Source organism: Leopardus geoffroyi, chromosome B2, assembly GCF_018350155.1.
Source record: "Leopardus geoffroyi isolate Oge1 chromosome B2, O.geoffroyi_Oge1_pat1.0, whole genome shotgun sequence".
NCBI lineage: Eukaryota > Metazoa > Chordata > Mammalia > Carnivora > Felidae > Leopardus > Leopardus geoffroyi.
This window is the reverse complement of record NC_059332.1, coordinates 17,800,119-17,823,017: the sequence shown is the minus strand read 5'-3', so window position 1 is coordinate 17,823,017 and position 22,899 is coordinate 17,800,119. Positions and strand designations below refer to the sequence as shown.

General features: G+C 40.6%; 1 protein-coding gene and 1 pseudogene across 1 annotated transcript in view; one reads left to right on the top strand and one right to left on the bottom strand.

Annotated features, from left to right (window-relative positions):
- SYCP2L (synaptonemal complex protein 2 like) overlaps positions 1 to 22,899 on the top strand; it is a 96,780-nt gene that overhangs the window by 23,502 nt on the left and 50,379 nt on the right. The window contains exons 10-17 of the mRNA XM_045500892.1: positions 315 to 360; positions 2,236 to 2,328; positions 2,427 to 2,487; positions 17,853 to 17,998; positions 20,168 to 20,261; positions 20,770 to 20,870; positions 21,605 to 21,665; positions 21,760 to 21,838. Of these exons, the coding sequence (XP_045356848.1) occupies positions 315 to 360; positions 2,236 to 2,328; positions 2,427 to 2,487; positions 17,853 to 17,998; positions 20,168 to 20,261; positions 20,770 to 20,870; positions 21,605 to 21,665; positions 21,760 to 21,838 (681 nt within the window). The remainder of the gene's footprint in view (positions 1 to 314; positions 361 to 2,235; positions 2,329 to 2,426; positions 2,488 to 17,852; positions 17,999 to 20,167; positions 20,262 to 20,769; positions 20,871 to 21,604; positions 21,666 to 21,759; positions 21,839 to 22,899) is intronic.
- On the bottom strand, positions 5,868 to 13,545 carry LOC123609348 (annotated as a pseudogene).

Sequence of the window (22,899 nt, the reverse complement as noted above, 5' to 3'; positions counted from 1 at the left end):
ACTGGAGATAAATTTATTTCACAGACAAAGTCCTTGATGAGAATTTTCTGAATTCACTCCTACCATTGGGAATCTTGCCACACAACTGGGCTGAGATCTAGTACCGATAAACCTGACTTATAGACTGCCAGATGGAGATTGGAAACCTACTCATAGTAGTATCCATTTGCAGGCTTGAGACCCTTGTCCATACTTTGTGCTAAGCGACTTAATTGCCCACCCTACTTACAAATTCTTGTTACAGAACATCTGTAGGTTGTATTGAGGCTCCAGCCACATTTTATTTTGCATCTTAATTGTGAAGTGTTTTGCAGGGTCTATTCCTTCCCGTGTATTGCTGCTTTTGCTGATGAGCATGAGGTAAGTTTACCTCTGGGGGCCCTGGGAGTGGTATATAATGTAACCCATAGTTCGGCCAAACTGCTCTCCCCACACAGAAGGGCTTCTTAAAGAAGGAAGTTTACGTCTAGAGGCCGCAACTCTGAAGTCTTCTTTCTCCTGTATCCTATCCTACCATAACTGGAATGCATTACTAATACGTTTAAGGACCCTACTGTTACTACTAGATGCAGGAATTTTAGGGTTGATGCTGTGTTCATGAAGTCAATCAGAGGAATCTGGCCTTATTTTACCCTGTTAATGAGTACCATTGTTCATGCCTAGATTGTAGGGAAAAGGGCAATTCCCTTTTTTCCATCCAATTGATATTCCCCATTTTATCCACAGAAATTGGGAGCACTCTGTTTTTTCTAGATCATTCTACCTTGTACTTTATAGTCTAAGGGTAAGGTCTCTTTTCACCACCTTCTTTGCTTCCTAAAGGAACAATATCCACCTATAGCACCTCCATTGGGGATAAAATCTTCAAAGATCTCTGAACCTTGACTCTGTTGATGTTTCCTGGATCTCGTCTTCAAAATATCCTAATTAACCATTTCTTTGTTTTGGGTTCAGAGCCCCTTTCTTGGCCTCTGGGAGCTAAGCCTTTAATGCATGACTATACCACGAGTTTCTCCTCCCTAGGATCTCTCTCCCTGATTTTAGTAGCTTCTTTGATTCCTTTATCTCCGTTCTTTTTCTTCCTGGTTATCTGAAGGTTCCAACATCTGCTTGGTGGTTCTTCAATTTTTTTTTTTTTTTTCACTTCTAAATTTTCATCAGTTTCAATCAGGGCCCTAAACTGGCTTCCAGTAACATACATCATAGTTTAAAACTTTCATTCAACTCTATGGCTGTTAAAAAGTAAGCACCTATGATGGAAAGATGTCTAAGAAATGCCATTTTTGGAAAAGCAAGTGGTAGAGTAATAAGTCTAGTGTTTTTTCCATTGTTGAGGAATAAAAACTCTTTATATATTTCCTGATAGGTCTAGAAAACAGTTGAGAGGAAATAAAGGCATTGGTAATGTGCCTTCAGAAAGGTACCTATGTGGAAACTGAAAGCCAGAGAAGGACACATACACTGTTTCTCTAAAGGTCATACTGTTTGAATCTTTTTTAAAAAAAAATGTTCTTGGGGGCGCCTGGGTGGCGCAGTCGGTTGGGCGTCCGACTTCAGCCAGGTCACGATCTCGCAGTCCGGGAGTTCGAGCCCCGCGTCAGGCTCTGGGCTGATGGCTCAGAGCCTGGAGCCTGTTTCCGATTCTGTGTCTCCCTCTCTTTCTGCCCCTCCCCCGTTCATGCTCTGTCTCTCTCTGTCCCAAAAATAAATAAACATTGAAAAAAAAAATTAAAAAAAAAATGTTCTTGTAGTAATCAGTTAAAATGAAGGTAATTTGAACTTAAGTCTTAGCTCTACTTTAATGGATATATTAAGTTGGATAGCAAATAATCACTTATATTTGATCATAATACCTCCTTCTCTAGAAGTTTCCGTGCATCTGCAGTATGGATTGTTACTGCTTCAACATATGACTATTTTCTCATGATTCTCACTGGGGGGGTGGGGGGAGGTGGGAAATTTGTGTGGATAGAGTCCTCAGACACATTTAAACATCTTTTAAATGTTAAGCCAAGGATAGTGGTTGTGTCCCCCGCCCCCTGAAGAAATAGCTTAGTTGTATAAAGTTGAGACCTACCTCTCATTTTGCAGAAAAGATTAAGACCATCAAGACATACTATAATATTAGGGTAGTGTTTTTTCTATGAAGAGCAGAAGTTGTTTTTAGTGGAATAATTTTCATCTGACCCTTTAACATGGTATCTATACAATTTATGCCTTAATTATATATTATAGATGAGAAAACCAAACGATGAAAAACTAGAGAAATTTTGGATTGATTTCAACCTCGGAAGTCAGAGTGTAACTTTTTATATAGACAATACTAAGGTAACTGCATTTGAATCCTATTTAAACCTAAGTGCTTAGAAATCGTTCATATGCAGGTATATTATGTGCTCATGAATTTAACTTATTTTTTTTCCAAGAGTGCTCTGTGGGACTCAGTAAGAATTTTGAAGGAAGCAGTGATTAATTTCAGCATAATAGGTAAGATGATGAATTCTACCCCACATTTAGTTCTGATTCTAGAGCAGACTATTCTTTGAGGTGGAAGAGAAATGGTATAGTGTGGTGGAAGGAACACTATGTTCAGGGCCAGGATGCAGAGGTATGGGGTTGGTGACTCTTTCACTCTGTGATTTTAGGATTCGGTTACGTGCCTGGTTTTCTCATTGTAAAAATAGTTACGTTTTTTGAAACCTTAAAAATAGAGTCACCATATGAGCCAGCAATTTCACTTCTAGGTACATATCCAGAAGAAATGAAAGCAGGACTTGAGATATTTGCATACCGGTGTTCATTGCAGCATAATTCACAATAGCCAAGATGTGGAAGCGACCAAAATGTCCATCTACAGATGAATAAAGAAAAGTGTGTGTATATATATGAGGGAGTACTATTCAGCTTTTAGAAGAAGTCCTGACACATGCCACAACATGGATGAACCTTCAGGACAGTATGCTAAATGAATAGGCCAGTCACTAAAAGACAAATATTGTATGATTCCACTTTATAGGGTATCTAGAAAAATGAAATTGATAGAGACAGGAAGTAGAATGGTGGTTTTCAGGCACTGTGGGAAGGAGGAAGTTCTGGAAATCTATTGTATGACAATGTGAATAAATTTAATGCTATGAACTAGCATACTAGTGCTATGAACTAGCGTGGTTAACATGGTAAATGTTTTATACCACAATTAAAAAAAAAAAAAAGGTGGTAGTACCTGCCGTCCTTCCCCCAGAGATTTATAGTAATTATTGACGAGTTCATGTAGGCATATCCACTTATATTTTCTTTCTTCTAGGTTGGTAAGTAATGTTGAGGGTCATGAAATCAGGAGTTACCCTTTTTGAGTGGGGGCCATATCATCTCTTCATGTATCAATGGACATTTGGGCTGCTTCAATAATTTGGCTATTGTAAATAATGCAACAAACCTAAGGTACATATATCTTTTTGAATTAATGTTTTTGTATTCTTTGGGTAAACACACAGTCGAATTACTAGATCGTATGATAATCCAATTTTTAACTTTTTGAGGAACCTCCATACTGTTTTCCATACTGGCTGAACCACTTTGCATTCCCACCAACAGTGCAAGAGAATTCTCCTTTCTCTACATCCTTGCCAATACTTGTTTCTTGTGTTGATTTTAGCCATGTTGACGGGTGTGAGGGGATATGTCATCGTCCTTTTGATTTGCATTTCCCTGTTGAGTGATGTTGACCATCTTTTCATGTGTCTATTGGCCATCTGTAAGTCTTCTTTGGAGAAATGTCTTTTCACATCTTCTGCCCAGTTATTAATTGCATTATTTGTTTTTTGGGTGCTGAGCTGTATCAGTTCTTTATATATTTTGGATACTAACCCTTGATCAGATAGGTCATTTGCATATATCTTCTCCCATTCCATAGGTTGCCTTTTAGTTTTGTTGATTGTTTTCTCCTCTGTGCAAAAGTTTTATTTTGTTGTTTCCCTTGCATCAGGAGACCTAAACAAAAATGTTGGGATGGCTGATGTCAGAGACCTTACTGCCTGGGCTCTTTTCTAGCATTATTGTTTCAGGTTTCACATTTAAGCCTTGAATTCATTTTGAAAGCAGTCCAGTTTCCCCAATACCAATTGTTGAAGAGTGTCTTTTTCCCATTGGATATTTCCTGCTTCGTTGAAGATCAATTAACCATTCAATTAACATAATCAATTGACCATTTAATTGACCATATAATTAATTAACATAATTGACCATGTTGTGGGCTCATTTCTGAGTTTTCTATTCTGTTTCATTGATCTATGTGTCCTTTTTTGTGCTGGTACCATATTGTTTTGATCACTACAGCTTTGTAACACAACTTGAAGTCTGGAATTGTGATGCCTCTGGCTTTGCTTTTCTTTTTCAAGGCTGCTTTGACTGGGGTCTTCTGTGGTTCCATATAAATCTTAGCATTGTTTATTCTAGCTCTGTGAAAAATGCTGTTGGTATTTTGATAGGGATTGTGTTAACTTTGTAGTTTCCTTTACATAGTATGGATATTTTAACAATATTTGTTCTTCCAATCCATGAGTATAGAAGGTCTTCCCATTTCTTTGTCATCTTCAATTTCTTTTTTTCAATTTCTTTAATCAGTGATTTTTTTTTTTTTTGAGAGTATCATGAAAAGATTCTTGCAGTATCTACACAGGAAACAAAAATATCTGTTTATCATTCCCATTCACATCCTTACCCCCAAAAGCTTACCAGCAATAACAGTGTTCCTTTATGGTGCTTATAAAATTGCCATTCCGCTAGGCAAAGAGCTCTTTTCCAGACTGCTAAGGTAAAGACCTCCATCTGCCTATCTTGTATGTATATACTTTTGAAGCAGTGTGATAAAGATCTTTCAACACAGTAGTCTATTCACTTAAGGTCAGATGATTAAATATGTTCTCCCATGGCTACCATCTCCATCCCTACTTTACAGATGAGGATATTGAGACCCAAACTCAAAAGGCCAGGACGAGGATCCAGATTGGTACTAGCAGTACATATCAGAATTACTGTGGATATTTTGCATGTTAAATTTGTAAGGCCCTACCCTGAGACAGAAGGTTTGGGGGTGCAGCCTGGGCATGTGTGTCTTTAAGAGCTCCTCAGATGAATCTTTTCAGGGACCTAGGTTGCAGAGGAAATGGAGTGCTCAAATAGCATTGACAGGAGTTTGTAGCATTCCTTTCCCCCCTTTTTCATAGTTGTATAGAACCAGATATAAAAACAGATAGTCCCATTCATTTATAATGAAATGGCCATATTTTCAAGGTCCTAATTCCTACTTTGAAACTTCATGCTGGACACTGGTGTAAACCAAGATAATACTTTGGGTCCATTATGCATTAGATCCCACACTGGGCTTCGTGAAATAAGAAAACTCACCATTTCTTATTTTTCAAATAAGAAAACTCCCCATAATCCCCCTTTGCCATGAGACATAGCTGTGATCAGCCAGATATTGATAAAATAAAGGGTGGCAAATCAACAGACCAAAGTGTTAGGATAGAGATGCTTGGGAGGGGGTATCACCACACACCCATCCCAAGGGAAAACTGGCCCATCTCCACCTATAGTTAGACCAGCCCAGCTAGCACCTAACCATAGGTTACAACTGAAAGCATCACTTATCTGTCCTTAGAAGTCAAAATCAGCCAGGGCTAAAAGTTGTTGTTCCTTTTTAAAAAACAAAAGAGGTAGTGTCTACAACTAGTCCTTCACCATAGGTAAGTTGACGACACTTGAATATCAAGGAAAAAAGATTTAAGTCAATGGTTTGGGTGCCACTGAGACTGACATAATAGCTGTTGCTGAAAATTCCCTACAATAGAAAGGGAGTTAGTGCTTCATAAAATTAAGTTAAAAGGTCTACTTTTTCTTCACAGCTCAGCCAACTCTTCCCTGAGGTGCTGTATGGAAACCTCTCTTTTCAGCTCTGCTTGCTTTAGTGTTTCCTGGAAGATCTCTTTTGCTTATGCGTATCCTTCTCTGTGCATCAGAATTGCAGCTAGATTCCTGAGCAGCATGGATTCCTGAGCAGCTCAGGATGTTCTGTCTCACCAGATCTGATGCCCGTTGCACATAAACACAGGCCTATCGAAGTGGCCCTGTGCATCCAGGGTGGTAGCCATGGCACTCATCAGCATGACGGTCTATGGGTGTCTTCCTCCTAGTATTTCTTCAGAAATCTGCAAAGCTTTTTCAAACCTGTTCTATTTCATACAGGTTCTGTTCTCTGCTTGGAGAATAGAAGGTAGCAAGTATAGGTGTCTAAACACATGCCAAGGAGGAGGTGGGTGTTGGCTTTCTCTTTTGCCGACAAGATGTCTTCTGCTAATTCCTTTCCTCTTTCAGTTTTTCCCTCTAGAGTTGACATGTAGAATTCATAGATGGGAATTTGCTCGTGCTGGCTATCTTGGGCAGCATAGATACTGGTCAGCTTTAGAGAGATTTGAATTATTGCGTTGTTTTCCTATTGTATGTCCCTTCCAAGCAGGTAACTCATTATTGCTTTAAAAAGCTTTTCAGCATTTTCAAGCTGACCCCATATAAATGCTAAGTTGGCCATCAAATCGGAAGTGTAAGTGATGGCCTTTCCATTATTGGTCTGCTAGGCAAGATGAGTGTCACGTTAAATTAGCTCAGCCCTTTCTGGCTCATCTTTGGTGATGCTCAACTTGGCTGTGTTCAGGAGCTGGATAACCTCCGCCTCCTCCACTGTGCCCTGGCAGGCAGCACTGCCTGCTCCCTGTCTCCTTTCTCTCTGTTGCAGTAGGCCTCGAGAACTAGGTGAGCACTGCCAGAAGCCACAGCAGGCTTGGGCCAGGGGTGCAGCATGCCTCGGGATGAGGGCACCCCCACTTAAGATGCCCGGTCTCTTGCTGCCCCAGGAGCAGGGATGTGGAACAGGCCCTGTACCACCATCTCCCAGCCCACGGGAGGTCTCGATCCAGGCGCAGGAGCTGGTATATGCTTACATAGGGGGCTCAGTGTCTCATCAGGGTTTCAGAGTTTATAGGTCTTTCACCCCTTTGGTTAGGTTTATTTATAGGTGATGAAGTTTTGGGGTGATGGTGGGGTTCGGAGCTGATGGCCAAGAAAGAATTCTTGAAAACCTCGTTGGTGCAAGAAGGTGATTTTGTTGAAGCACAAGGACAGGACCCGTATGCAGAAAGAGCAGCACTGGGGTGGTAAAGAGTGACTAGTTACATATTAAGGTGTTGGGGGAGATAAAGTCAGGAGGAAGTTTCTTAAAGGGATTTTCATATGCTAAAGACTCCCAGATTACTGAAGGTCTAGCTATTGTCAAACTAAGGTTGTTTTCCCTCTAGTAAAGCATTAAGACAGTAGGGAGTACCTGGATTTTAGGCCATTGATAAGATTGACCTTTTTTTGGCAATTGTACTAAGATATTTGTGAATTGATGGAGACTCTTAACAGTTTAACTATCTGTTTTCTGTCCTTTCCTTTGTTCTTGGGTACCAGGAACTCCTAAAATATTATACATATCCTACCTTGGGTGGGGGGAGGGTGTGTGCTAGCTTGTGCTTGGCCCTCAGCTTGCCTTATGGTCCCTCATCATAAGTATCTTATTGGTTTTGGTGCAATTATAAATGAAATTGATTTCCTAATTTCTCCTTCTGCTGTTTTATTATTTGCGTATGGAAATGCAATATATTTCTGAAGGTTATTTTTGTATCATGCAACTTTACTGAATTTGTATCAGTTCTAGCAGTTTTTGGTGGTCTTTTGGATTTTCTATATAGAGTATCCTGTCACTGGTGAATAGTAAGTTTGACTTTCTTGCTAATTTGGATGCCTTTTATTTCTTTTTGTTGTCTGATTGCTGAGGCTAGGACTTCTAGTACTATGTTAAATAACAGTGGTGAGAGTGGACATCTGTGTTTTTCCTAACCATAGTGGAAAAGCTGTTTTTCCCCATTGAGTATGATGTTGTTAGCTGTGGAGTTTTCATATATGGCCTTACTGACATTGAGGTATATTCCCCCTAAACCTACTCTGCTGAGGGTTTTTATCATTAATGTGATGTGTGCTGTTCTTTTTCAAATGATTCTTCATCTATTGAAATAATCATATGGTTCTTATACTTTCTTTTATTGATGTGATGTATCACGTTGATTTGTCAATATTGAACCACGCTTGGATCCCAGGAATAAACCCCACTTGATTATGGGAATGATTTGGGATATTGGCCTGTAGTTCTCTTTTTTTAATGGGATCTTTATCTGGTTTTGGTATCAGGTAATGCTGACTTCACAGAATGAATCCAGAAGTTTTTGTTCTATTTTTTGGAATAGTTTCAGAAGAATAGGGTTTAAATCTTCTTTCAATGATATAATTCATCTATAAAGCCATCAGTCTCTGGACTTTTGTTGGGAGTTTTGATTACCGATTCAATTTCTTTGCTAGTTATCAATCTGTTCAAGTTTTCTATTTCTTCCTGTTTCAGTTCTGGTAGCTTGTTTCTTGGAATTTATCCATTTCTTCCAGGTTGCCCAATTTATTGGCGTATGGTTTTTTATAATATTATAATTAATTTGTTTTTCTGTGGTGTTGGTTGTTATTACTTTTATCTGATTTTATTTATTTGGGTCCTTTCTCTTTTTGATAAAAGTCTCAATAGGGGGTTATCTCTTTTTCAGAGAAGCAGCTCCTGGTTTCATTGATTGGTTCTAGTGCTTTTTTAGTTTATATATCACTTATTTCTGCTCTAATCTTTATTATTTCCTTCCTTCTCCTGGCTTCAGGTTTTGTTATTCTTTCTCTAGCTCCTTTAGGTTTAAACTTAGGTTGTTTGAGCTTTTTCTTTTTTTTTTTTTTTTAATTTTTTTTTTTCAACGTTTATTTATTTTTGGGACAGAGAGAGACAGAGCATGAACGGGGGAGGGGCAGAGAGAGAGGGAGACACAGAATTGGAAACAGGCTCCAGGCTCTGAGCCATCAGCCCAGAGCCCGACGCGGGGCTCGAACTCGGACCGCGAGATCGTGACCTGGCTGAAGTCGGACGCTTAACCGACTGCGCCACCCAGGCGCCCCTGTTTGAGCTTTTTCTTGAGGTACCCCTGTACTGCTATAAACTTCCCTCTTAATACCACTTTTGCTGTATCCCAAAGGTTTGGGACCATTGTGTTTTCATCTTCATTTGTTTCCACGCATTTTCTTATTTCTTTGTTGATTTCCTGGTTGACTAATTACTTAGTAGGATGTTCTTTAACCTCCATGCATTTTTGGTCTTTCCAAATTTCTTGTGGTTGATTTCAAGTTTCATAATGTTGTGATCAGAAAAGGTACGTGGTATGATTACAGTCCTTTTATACTTGTTGAGGCCTGATTTGTGTCCTAATGTGATCTATTCTGGAGAATGTTCCATGTGCGCTTGAAAAGAATGTGTATTCTGCTTTAGGATGGAATGTTCTGAATATGTGTTAAGTCCGACCCAGTGTGTCATTCAAAGCCATTGTTTCCTTATTGATTTTCTGCTTAGATGATCTGTCCTTTGCTGTAAGTGGGGTGTTAAAGTCCCCTACTGCTATTATATTAATGATTCTTTTATGTTTGTTTTTAACAGGTTTCTGTATTTGGGTGCTTTCATGTTTGGTACATAAATATTTACAATTGTTATATCTTTTTGGGTTGCTCCCCATTATGATTATATAGTGTCTTTCTTTATCTCTTGTCATAGTCTTTATTTTTATTTTATTGTTTTTTATTAAAAAAAAAATTTTTTTTTAATTTACATCCAAATTGGTTAGTATATAGTGCAACCATGATTTCAGGAGTAGATTCCCTAATGCCCCCTACCCATTTAGCCCATCCCCCCTCCCACAACCCCTCCAGTAACCGTCTGTTTGTTCTCCATATTTAGGAGTCTCATGTTCTGTCCCCCTCCCTGTTTTTATATTATTTTTGCTTTCCTTCCCTTATGTTCATCTGTTCTGTGTCTTAAAGCCCTCATATGAGTGAAGCCATATGATATTTGTCTTTCTCTAATTTTGCTTAGCATAATACCCTCTAATTCCATCCACGTTGTTGCAAATGGCAAGATTTCATTCTTTTTGATTGCCGAGTAATACTCCATTGTTTATATGCATCACATCTTCTCTATCCATCATCCATCGATGGACATTTGGGCTCCTTCCATATTTTGGCTATTATTGATAGTGCTACTATAAACATTGGGGTGCATGTGCCCCTTCAAAACAGCATACCTGTATCCCTTGGATAAATATCTAGTAGTGCAATTGCTGGGTCGCGGGGGTAGTTCTATTTTTAATTTTTTGAGGAACCTCCATACTGTTTTCCAGAGTGGCTGCTCCAACTTGCATTCCCATCAACAGTGCAATAGATATCCTCTTTCTCTGCATCCTCGCCAACATCTGTTGTTGCCTGAGTTGTTAATGGTAGCCATTGCGACAGGTGTGAGGTGGTATCTCACTGTGGTTTTGATTTGTATTTCCCTGATGATGAGTGATGTTGAGCATTTTTTCATGTGTTGGTTGGCCATCTGGATGTCTTCTTTGGAGAAATGTCTATTCATGTCTTTTACCCGTTTATTCACTGGATTATTTGTTTTTTGGACGTTGAGTTTGATAAGTTCTTTATAGATTTTTGATACTAACCCTTTATCTGATATGGCGTTTGCAAATATCTTCTCCCATTCTGTCGGTTGCCTTTTAGTTTTGCTCATTGTTTCCTTTGCTGTGCAGAGCTTTTTATTTTGATGAGGTCCCAATAGTTTATTTTTGCTTTTGTTTCCCTGGTCTCTGGAGACGTGTTGAGTAAGAAGTTGCTGTGGCCAAGATCAAAGAGGTTTTTTGCCTGCTTTCTCCTCGAGGGTTTTGATGGCTTCCTGTCTTACATTTAGGTCTTTCATCCATTTTGAGTTTATTTTTGTGTCTGGTGTAAGAAAGTGGTCCAGGTTCATTCTTCTGCATGTCGCTGTCCAGTTTTCCCAGCACCACTTGCTGAAGAGACTGTCTTTATTCTACTGGGTGTTCTTTCCTGCTTTGTCAAAGAGTAGTTGGCCATATGTTTGTGGGTCCATTTCTGGGTTCTCTATTCTGTTCCATTGATCTGAGTGTCTGTTTTTGTGCCATCATAGCCTTTATTTTTAAGTCTTGCTACTCCAATATAAGCCTTGCTACTCTGGCTTTCTTTTAACATTCATTTGTGTATTGGTGTTTCTTCACCCCCTCATTTTCAATCTGCAGGTGTCTTTAGGTCTAAAATGAGACTCCTATAGGTAGCATATAGATGGGTCTTGTTTTTAATCCATTTTGACACCCTGTATCTTTGGGTTGGAGGATTGATCCATTTACATTCAAAGTAATTATTGATATGTATTTATTGCCATTTTGTTGCTTGTTTTTGTCAATGTTTCCAGAGATTATCTCTGATCCTTTGTCACTTTTGGTCTCTCCTTTGCACTTGTGAGTCCCCTGTAATATTTCCAGCAGTGCTGGTTTACTGATCATGAACTCCTTTTAGCTTTTGTTTGGGAAACTTTATCTCTCCTTCTATTCTGAATGATAGCCTTGCTGGACAGAGTATTCTTGGCTGCAGATTTTTCCCAATTAACACATTGAATGTATCATGCCACTCCCGTCTGGCTTGTCAAGTTTCTGTTGAGAAGTCTCCAGCTAGCCTTATGGGTCTTCCCTTGTATGTTAAGGACTTCTTTTGTCTTGCTGCTTTTGAGACTTTTTATCACTATACTTTGCAAATTTATTTACAGTATATCTTAGTGTTGGCCTGCTTTTTTTGATTTTGATGAAAGTTCTCTGTGCCTCCTGAGTCTGGATGTCTGTTTCCTTCCTGAGATTAGGGAAGTTTTCTTCTATTATTTCCTCCAATAAATTTTCTGCCCCCTTTTTTTCTCTTCTGTGACTCTAATAATATGAATGTTATTATGTTTGATGAAGCCGTTGAGTTCCCTAAGTCTATTCTTGTGATTTATTCTTTTTCTCTTTTGTTTAGCTTCATTACTTCCCATTATTTTGTCTTCTAGGTCACTAATTCCTCAGCTTCTTCCAGCCTGCTGTTAATTGCATCAAGCCTGTTTAAATCTCATTTTATTGCACTCTTCATCTCTAATTGATTCTTTAACTCTTTTATCTTTGTGGTAAGGGTCTCTCTGACGTATTTTCTCCAACCCAGTGAGTATTATGATTGTTGCTTTAAATTCTCCAACAGGCATGTTACTTATGTGTTTTACTTAGATCTCTGGCCATGGCCTTATCTTGTTCTTTCATTGGGGATAAATTTCTGTCTTTGCATTTTGTCTAAGTCTCTGCCTTCTTTGTGTTAGAAAAGCCAGTAATGTGTCCTCCTGAAAGTAATGGCTTTATTAAGAAGAGGTCATATAGTGCCCAGGGCCTGGTGCTTCAGAGAGTGTCTCTGGTGCATGCTTCGTGCACTATGCTGTTGTGTTTTGGCTGTTCTATCCTTCAGGCCAGTCATCTGCAGAGGCTCTCCTTGTCTGCTGTGGGCAGTTGCTGTAGATTAAGTCTAAAGTTCTCTCTTGTTTAGCAAAAGAGTGCGACACTGGATTGAAAGTGAGAGATGGCTAATGTCCAGGAAAAGACAAGAGCCCTGAATAAGGGTCCTTGCCCCATTTCTATTAAGATCAGAAGGCTTACAAACATGGCGATGGACATGCACAAAGGGACAATGAATCTGTGAATGCTAACTTGTGGACGTGAGGGAAAGGGTATCTTGAGGATATTTGTGGTTAGGGGTTTGGGTTAATATAAAACAAAATCCGGGCACCGGGCAGTCGGGAGGAGGGTTGTTTACAGCGGACATGAGGCAGCACCTCTGTTTACCTTAGCTAGACTAGGGGATGAGACAGGGGGAATAACCTCAGGGTTGACAAGGCACCTTTTCTGCTTTGTTAACCATTTCTTCTCTGGGCTGCTTTGCCTGCAGCGCAGCGGTCCATAGTCGAATTCACCAATTTACCTAACCTGGCCTTAGCCTCCTGTGAAAGCAGCTTTTCTGCTATAGTACTAAATTGGGAGTGCTTCCACCCTGAACATCTAATCTTATTTATTTCATATACCTATGTATTGGGCACTTTTGCACTGTTTCTGTTTCAGGCCTTTGCCTCTCCCTCTCTGTTTTGGGGGCTCTGCACCCCCTCTTTGTTTTGGGGTGCCTTTGCACCTCCCTATTCCTGGCACCTTTGTGCTTCCCTATTCTCGGGGTGTCTTTGCACCCCCCTATTCTTGGAGTGCCAATCTGTTTTACCCAAACTCAGGTGTGAGCATTTTATGACTTTGTATTTCTTTATGCCTTGTCAACCCATTGGTGTAAGCCTGGGGGGTTCCTAAGCTTATCCCCCACAGGCAGTGTTTGATCCCTGACCTGAATGTGGTGACTTTTAACCAGGTGTACTCTGATCTACCTGTGAAATGATACTTGATACTGCTTACACAAAAACTGAGACCCTGCAAAACTCTGATCAGAGACGTGGTTTGGGCAGGGGTTTGTGCGGCCTGCCATGTTGTAACTGAGGCAGGCTTGACTGAGAAGGGTAGTGCCACCAGAGCACAGGAGGTGGGGCTTGGTGTAATCAAGGTAGGAAGCCAGTGTGGGCACCATGCTGCTTTCTGCAGCTGTCTCTGTGTTTATGCTGAGAGGCAGGGGAGGGAAATGGCACTGGCCAGCTCCTCTGTCCCTGGAGAAACATCTCCATGAACCCTACCTCTCAAGGAAGTGCTCCTAGAATAGTGAATAATCACCTTCTGTGTGTCCTAGGTGTTTTTCAGATTGCTGTTTCCAAACTGACCCTAAGTTGTTTACCTGCCTTCTTTCCAGGAGCAGTCAGTGCCCTCCACGCTCTATTCAAGCCAAGCCCATTGACTTTTAAAACTCCATGTCTTAAGCCCTGCTGATTTCAAGAACTCTCAAAATTCAACCCCTTTCATTTTCCAAGTCAATGGCATTAGGGAAACATTCTCCCTGTGTGTTCCCCTGTGTGCTCCTCCTTTTCCTGCCCTTGTTTATGGCCCCCTCCCTTCTGTGGCTCCTGAGATCCATTTCTCCCCTAAATCGTGGCTCTGCACTTTCTACCTTTCTCTATATGGCCTCTTTTCTCCCTTTAGTTGTGGAGTTTGATCTGTCCATGTTCAGGTCAATTTCTTGGGTATTTAGGATGATTTGGTATTTACCTAGTTGTGTTTGTGGGACAAGATGAGCCTCGGGCCCTCCTATTCTGCCACCATCTTTTCCCCCCACTGAGCATTCATAGTATCATTTATCATATCCTGGAGAAAGTACCCAGTATACCCCAAGGGCCACATGGAAAGGTCAAGGCAGAATGCGGGCAGAGCCAGTCTTTCATGTCTTTTTTTTCCAATAGAAGTATTGTTACTCCAGCTTTCTTTTCACATCCTTTTACATGATAAATGCTTTTCCATCCCTTCACCTTTAATCTCCACGCATCTTTAGATCTGAAATGAATCTCTTATAGGCAACAGATAGATAAGTCTTGCTTTTTATCTATTCTGTTACTGTCTGTCTTTTGTTTAGTCCATTTACATTCAAGGTAATTATTTATAGGTATGTACTTATTGCCATTTTATTATTTGTTTTATGGTTGTTTTTGTAGTTCTTCTCTATTCCTTTCTTCTCATGCTCTTTTCTTTCAGTTTTATGGCTTTCTTTAGTCAGATACTTGGATTCCTTTCTCCATTATTTTTACAGATCTGTTACTGATTTTTGATTTGTGATTACCATTAGGTTTGTATATAACATTTTTTGAATATAGTAGCGTATGTTAAGTTGATGGCTGCTTAAGTTTGAATCCGTTCTTTACTCTTCTCCCCACCATGTTTTAGGTATATGATGTCATACTTAACATCCTTTTATTATATGAATCCCTTGACTGATTTTTATAGATATGCTTCATTTTACTGTTTTGTGTTTACTTACTCTTTTGTGTTTTCTTACTCTTAAGGTCTTTCCTTTCCACTCAGAGAGTCCCCTTTAATGTTTCTTATAGGGTTGCTTTAGTAGTCACGGATTCCTTTACTTTTGTTTGGAAACTCTTTATCTTTCCTTCTGTTCTACATGATAGCCTTGATGGATGGAGTGTGCTTGGTTGTAGGTTTTTTTCTTTCGGCACTTTGAATATAACATGCCACTCCCTTTTGGACTGAAAAGTTTTTGCTGAAAAATCAGTCGATAGACTTATGGGGTTTCCCTTGTATATAACTGTTTTCTCTTGCTGCTTTTAAAATTCTTTATCACTACTTTTTGCTATTTTAATTACAGTGTGTCTTGGCCTGGACTATTTGGGTTAATTTTGTTGGGGACTCTCTGCCTCCTGGATCTGTAGTTGTTTCCTTTCCCAGATTTGGGAAGTTTTCAGCTATTATTTCTCAAATAGATTTTCTACACCCTTTTTTCTCTCTTCTCCTTCTGAGATCCCTATACTGTGAATGTTGTTACACTTGGTGGTGTTGCTGAGTTCCCTTAGTCTATTTTCATTTTTTATTTTCTCTCTCCTCTTTAGCTTGGCTGCTTTCCATTACCCTGTCCTCCAGGTCACTGATCTGTCCTTCTGCTTCCTCTAGTCTACTACTTATTCCATCTGGTATATTTTTAATTTTGGTTATTGAGCTCTTCATCTCTGATTGGTTCTTTAGGTTTCCTGTGTCTTTGTTGAGGGTCTTACTGAGATCTTCCACCCTTTTCTCCTGTCCAGGAAGTATCTTTATGACTATTACTTTAAATTCTCTATCAGGCATATTACTTAGCTCGTTTTTATTTAGCTTTCTTGCTGTAATCTTATTTTGTTCTTTCATATGGGGCATATTCCTCTGTGTACTCATTTTGTCTGTTTCTGTGTGTTAGGAAAATCAGCTATGTCTTCAGTTCTTGAAAGTAGTGGCCTTATGAAGAAGAGGTCCTGGAGTGCCCTGAAGGGCAGTGTCCCCTGTTCACCAGAATCTGGTACTTCGTGGGTGGCTCCTTTATGCATTGCATGCACCCTACTGTTGTGGGTAACCACATTTTTGCCTTCAGTACAGTTGTCTGCATTGGCTCTCTTTGTCTGTTGGAGGCAGGGATTTTAGTTCCTGTGTTGTTAGTGGGCCAGTCTGGGGCCACATTCGCATGAGTTGAGTCAGACCAGGGGTTTGCAAAATGCCAAAGCACCAAAATGCAGGGCACTTTTCCTGTGTTGTACCCTGAGAAGCTTTCATTGGTGAGTGGGGCCTGCATTCACACTAGATGTCTCTCCCCCTGTCCCTGCCCATGGTTGGGGCCTGCAGTGGGTCTGGTATATGTGGTTATCTTTCCCACCCCACTCCCCAGAGCAGGAGTCCCTTTGGAGGGGTCATGGCTCCTATTGGGCCTGCTTGTGTACTTTCAGGCTTGTGGCACCTCTTTGGATGGACTGCAGCCAAGGGCATATTGGAGGGGGGTGGGGGGGTGAGGGCAGCTGGGGGAGGCGAGGGCAGCTGGGGAGGTGGTGCCATCAAAGGAGCCACATATTTAAAAATCTTATAGTCCATTAAAAAAGGTAAAAAGCAAATTTTAACATATTTTACCCAATATATTCCAAATATTACTGTTTTAACAGGTAATCACTATAAAAAATGAGAGATTCTACCTTTTTGTGTGTGAAGTCTTCACAAACTGATATGTATGTTATGCTTCTAGGACATGCCAGTTTGTACTAGCCATGTTTCAGGGGTTCAGTGGTCACAGATCCAGGCCCCTGTGTGTCTCACTCTTCTCTCCATTCTCCTTAATCTGTGACCCTTAGTTTTGTCTGCCTTTTCAGGGACTTTCTTGCCTGGTGCCTCTGACTCAGCTTATAGTTATTGTGGTTTACTCTTGAACTCTCCATGAATTTTGTTCTATCTTGTTTTCTGAAACCAGTTGTTGTTCATCAGTAAAGAGTTGATGTCCTGGTAGGAAGCCCTCAAGGTGACTGTTGTCTGAGACACAGGTGCCTCTAGGATGTTTTAATTTCTCTTTCTTACATGGAGTCTATTGAAATAAGATTATTTCATTTTTGCATATGGGGAACAATGAATTTTATTTCGAATTTTAGAAGTGAGATCTGAGATTAAGAAGGAGAATGAGTGTTGTGGTTTATACGTTGGGTGGTAAAATACTTCAGGTAAAACTTTGTATTCACAACATGAAAAATCAGATTGAAGGGACACCTGGCTGGCTCAGTTGGTAGAACACACAACTCTTGATCTTGAGGTTGTAAGTTTGAGCCCCACATTGGGTGTAGAGATCACTTAAAATTAAAAAAAAAAAAAAAATCAGATTGGGGCTCCTGGATGGCTCAGTTGGTTCAGCTTCCGACTTTGGCTCAGGTCATGATCTCACAGTTTGTAAGTTCAAGCCCTGCATCAGGCTTGCTTCTGTCAGTGTAGAGCCCACTTCGGATCTTGTGTCTGCCACCACCACAACCCCCCCCCCCCCATCCCACCACCCTTTCCTGCTTGTGCTCTGTCTCAAAAATAAATAAAACTTAAAAATTAAAAAAATCAGATCAAATTTTAGAAGCCAAAACCATCTCCATTGCTTGGCTGCTAAGATAAGTAACTTCCTGTCTTTGCGGGATTAACTACATAATCATACTGTGTGTATTTGTATGTGTAAACACACAAACGTGCTTCTAATGAAAATGACTTCAAAGTAACTTTAACACAATTTCTTTTCAACTTCTTATTGCAGAAAAATCTGAGCAGTTGACAAATATCCCAGTGCGGTTGTTTACAATTCCAAAATCTTAAAATCTTTCAGTGTGTTGATATGCATTTGTATACTTTGTTTTTTGTTAGAAACTGGAAATGTGAAGATGCTTATCATTTACCTGAAGAAGCCTTTGAATATCAGCAACAAAGAAGTGATGAAAATAGAAATCCATTTTGATTTGCAATTCAACATCTCACAAGCTTCTATCAAAGCTTTAGGAGAAGACAAACAGGTGGCAAACTTAATTCTTTTGGATCGTTTGGAAATGTTTTAGTGTGTTTTTTAAAAATTTTTGTTAATGTTTTTATTTTATTTTGAGAGAGAGACAGAGTGTGAGCGGGGAAGGGGCAGAGAGAGAGGGAGACACAGAATCGGAAGCAGGCTTCAGGCTCTGAGCTGTTAGCACAGAGCCCGACGCGGGGCTTGAACTCACAAACTGTGAAACCATGACCTGAGCCGAAGTCAGTCGCTCAACCAACTGAGCCACCCAGGCGCCCCTGTTTTAGCATGTTTTTATGTCTTTAACTTTCTTGTTGGGTTTTGATGTGAACATCTGCTCAAGCAGATAGCTTGATTTTTGGAATATTCTGTAACAAGCACACGTAGGACACAAAACCCCTTTGTGCCTCAAAATGCTTTTACTCCATTTATTGTGAACAGTTAAAAATCTTCTAGGATAACATTACCACCTCGCCACATTCTTCCTGAAGTTCTGAGGATACTTGCTGTGGGCTTCTTAGTATTTCCTTCTCTCTCCCCTCCTTGAGGACCGAGGGGAATCGCTAGAAATCGTGTCTCTTAGGGAGTTTTGAAATTTTATCTCCTGGTCTTATGCCGAAATGGTTTATACCTCTTCTAGACTGATACGGCCTCCAGATCATTGACTGTGATGTTTCCTGTTGACACACAGCAAAGATCACAAAGATTTTCTCTATCACGATGATAGGCAGAGCAAAGAAATTAGTGACGAGACCTACGATATTATGGTAATGGCTGATAGGAGGTTGAATTAAGAAGTTGGGGTGGGGGGGGGAAGACTTGGGCCCATTTGCTTTTGGCACTGAGTTGCATATGAAGACCGCTCATATACTGTTAAGTGCTCTGTGGTAGTGTTCCCAAAGACTCACCCTATGAAAAGACCATTTCATGGGTGAGGACGAGAGAAAGAGAATCATTTACTGAAAAATTACTTCCTATAACATATTACATATGAATTGGCCTAACACTGAGGCTACATAGGCTAAGGCCCCCACAGAGAGGGTGTATAGACCCTCACCAAGAGGGTTCTTGGCTTTATGGGAGAAAGAATTCAAGAGAAAATCATTTAGAGAAAGGGACAAAGATTTGTTAAACCTAGAAATAAGAAAAGAGCTACTTCACGGACAAAGTAGTGGCCCCTCCTCCAAGATGAGGAAAAGGGACCCCGCTTTGCCTCTGGAAAAGGGTTTTATATTTTTAAAATTACCTAACTCTATAGGGAGGGGCTGTGAAGCTTTGGGTTTATCATTTACACTGGGAAGTAAGTTTTTTCCATTTTCCTAGGGTCGTGAGATTACCTATAGGGACCAATTTTAACAATGGCCTCCGCCTTTTACTGCCGGTTGGAGTGGAGTCTTACAGTCTTCTGTGAGTCAGATCTTATGACTCTTCTTATGACCTGCCGACAGGTTAAGGGTCCGTCAAAAACCAAAATGACTTTGTTTTGGTGAACTAGTCTTCTGAGCCTCCCTTCCTTTCTGCCTCAACATTAGAGGTTTGCCTTTATTTGGTGAAAAACCTCAGGGGGCTCCTGGGTGGCTCAGTCCGTTAAGCATCTGACTCTTGATTTCAGCTCAGGTCATGCTGTCCCTGGTTTGTGGGTTCAAGCCGCACATTGGGCTCCGCACTGACAGTGTGGAGCCTGCTTGGGATTCTCTCTCTCCCTTTCTCTCTGCCCCTCTCCCGTTCATTTTCTCTCTCTCTCTTAAAATAAACAAACACTAAAAAAAAAAAAAAAAAAAAGAAAAACTTCAGAATTGTATGTGTTTCCACGTCTCCCAAAGTGAAGAAAATGTTTCAGGGTAGAACTAAGGTTTTCCTGTGATTAAGCTGCAGTTCCTAGACCATGAGGCCCTTGTGAGGAAGGAGTGGGGGTTGGAGAAATCCCACAGTTGGGAACTCACTGCAGGCTGTGAAGACACGAGGATGGAGTGAGTGAAAGAAGGGAAGTGGTCAGCCAGGGCTAGTCCTGGAGGGAAGGGGGTCAGAGGGGTGGAAACAGTAACGTTATCCTTCAAAAGAGGACAAACCAAAGACTAACTTCGAATTTATCACTTTGCTGTGTTCTGAGCCTTAGCTTTTCCTTAAATTTTTAAGAGTTTAGTCCTTTTAAAGGTCATGTGGATTTTGGCTTGCATTTCAGATGTTGCCTGACGAGAAAAGAAGCTCCTCCGAACTTTCTGGTAAATTTGAGAAAGCAGACACTGACATTCCTAGCAGTCATGAAAGAGAGACAGGTATACTGGGAAATAAAATTTCTTACTCCGAATTCCCTATAAAGACAATAATAAAACCTTACTTGGGAGAGGTCACTGAAAACCTGTGGTCCTGTAAGAGTAATAAATGTTCCATTGTACCTACAGAGAAAGAAAAGTTGCTAACATCTTATATTATTTTCCCAGTCTGATACATTCTCTTGTGGGTCAATGGAAATGGAAAAAGGAGAAAATATGATAGGGGTGGCTGGAGGCAGAATATGGGGGCACGGAAAGGCCCGGCCACCCCCAAAGCTGACCCTGCGTAGATCCTGTATCTATTAGGAGTCACATCCCAAAGCTGTTTCTTTCTCAAAGTGCAGGTAGATTTCGGACTTGAGATTTGAGACAGGATGTGATTACCAGCTCTTACCAACAGATGGTGATGTACTGTCCGCATGGGGTCCCATGAAGAACGATGGGAGAATGTGGTCACCATGGCATATGGTTATTGTTTCCACTTTTAATGCTCTTTTCTCTATGTGTATAGACCAGACAGAAGAATCCACTAAGCTGGCAGAGGTAATGAGTGCTGGAGATGACCACTGCCCAACAGCTCTCCCCGTAAATGATCAGTCTAATGAGCCTGTCGTGAGTATGGGATGCTGGGCACAAAGTTTTGAACTGGGTCCACCAGGATGCTGACAGGTAGAAGGCATCTCTCCTGGCTTGTAGTCCATTTTTTTCCTGACTAATGGATCTCTCCCTTTTGAGGGGGGAGGCACTCCTCTCCTTTAGATTATTTTTGTTTGCCATGTTCATGGGTTCTCTGCTTCCATGCAACTTGGCTCTCCAGAGGAACGTGTGACTTGGCTGCCTCTGCCTCGTTTTCTCACGGAGACTGAGATTGTAGGGAAAAGATTATAGGGAAAAGGGTCTAATGTTTGGAGTCAGACCTGGTTTTCCCTGACTAGATACAGGAACTTGGGGAAATTAACATTACTGAGGCTTCTCAGCTATAAAATGGGGGTAATAGCTGGTTCATACTATAGCCCTCCTGGATGCTAGGCATACGTTTTATTTTCATCCTAACACACCTCTTGGCATGTACAGGTATTCGGTCCGGTCCCCATTTTGTTTATATTTGATTACATGGAGATTATATAGAAGCGTAATGATCGTGTTTTTGCGAGTGGCAAATCTTTGCCCAAGAGTGAATATCAATTTTTTGGAGCAGTCAGCAGTCATTAGGAGCAAAGTCTAGCGAATGAAAAGCCTGGTATCTCATTATTTAGTGGAAATGCTTTTCTGTGGATGTGTAAAGTGGCTCCAAGAGCATTTCAAAAGAGGGACTTCAATGGCACCATAACTATTTTTTTCTACAGCAAGCAAATACAGGAGATAGTTCACCTGAAAAATTGAAACCGGATGATGTGCAACAAGGTCAGATTTTTTAAATGTCTCCTAAGTCTTTTGAGTATTATTCTTAAGTGTTTAATTGAAAAGCTTAATTTTTGTTTTTAATTTTCATGATTGGAAGTTACTTCAAAATATGAATCTTCAGATTTACAAGAACCATCAGTAAAAATTCAGGATCCTAAATTAAATGACAAATCTAGGTATGTGACTTTTTTTTAAATGTTTGTTTACTTTTGAGAGAGCATGTGCACAAATGGGAGGGGCAGAGAGAGAGAGGGAGGCACAGAATCGGAAGCAGGCTCCAGGCTCTGAGCAGTCAGCACGGAGCCCGACGCAAGGCTTGAACCCACGAACCATGAGATCATGACCTGAGCCAAAGTCGGACATTTAACGGACTGAGTCCCCCAGGTGCCCCGCGATTTTCAAAATGAATAAACCATGTTGATTGCTATTAGGGTGACTAATATATATGTCAATGGCCTGGGCTCTCCGTCTTTTCTGCATCTGACCACACCCCACGCAAGGAGAGAGTATTGTGTGCAGTTTTCCACATAATGATTTGAGCAGTGCTGGATTATTCTCCTGACCTATAGATCTCTACCATTATACCTCCAGTGATATGCTTGGTGATGTCTTTTTCTGCAGCAAAACACTGAATATTCCCAGCCCAGGAAACATATATCCATCTGGCCATTAATTTGTCACTTTTCCATATAGGCCTATGAAAAATGGGTCATAGGACAAGTACTTTTTATACCTTTATTGAGACCATTGGAATTAAATAAACTGTACGTATTTAAAGTGTGGAATTTGACTTTTGACATATGTCTACACTGGACCATCACTGCAATCAAGATAATGAACAGAGCCATCATCTCTAAGATACTCTTGCCCCTTTGAAATCCTTCTTCCCTTTCCATCCCCCTCACCTGCCCCTTGCAATCACTGATCTGCTTTTTGCCAGGATGGAAGAGATTGTGTTTTAAAAAATCTATCAATGGAATCAAAGAATAGGCCCTCTTGGGTGCCTGGTGGCTCAGTGGTTGAGTGTCTGACTTTGTTTGGTTCAGGTCATGATCTCATGGTTTGTGAGTTCGTGCCCCACATCAGGCTCTCTGCTGTCAGCACTGAGCCTGCTTTGGATCCTCTGTCCCCTTCTCTCTGTGCCTCCCCCGGTGACGTTTGCTCTCTCTCAAAAATAAATATTTTAAAAAGTACGCACTCTTTTCTCCCAGCTTCTCTCATTCAGCATAATTATTTT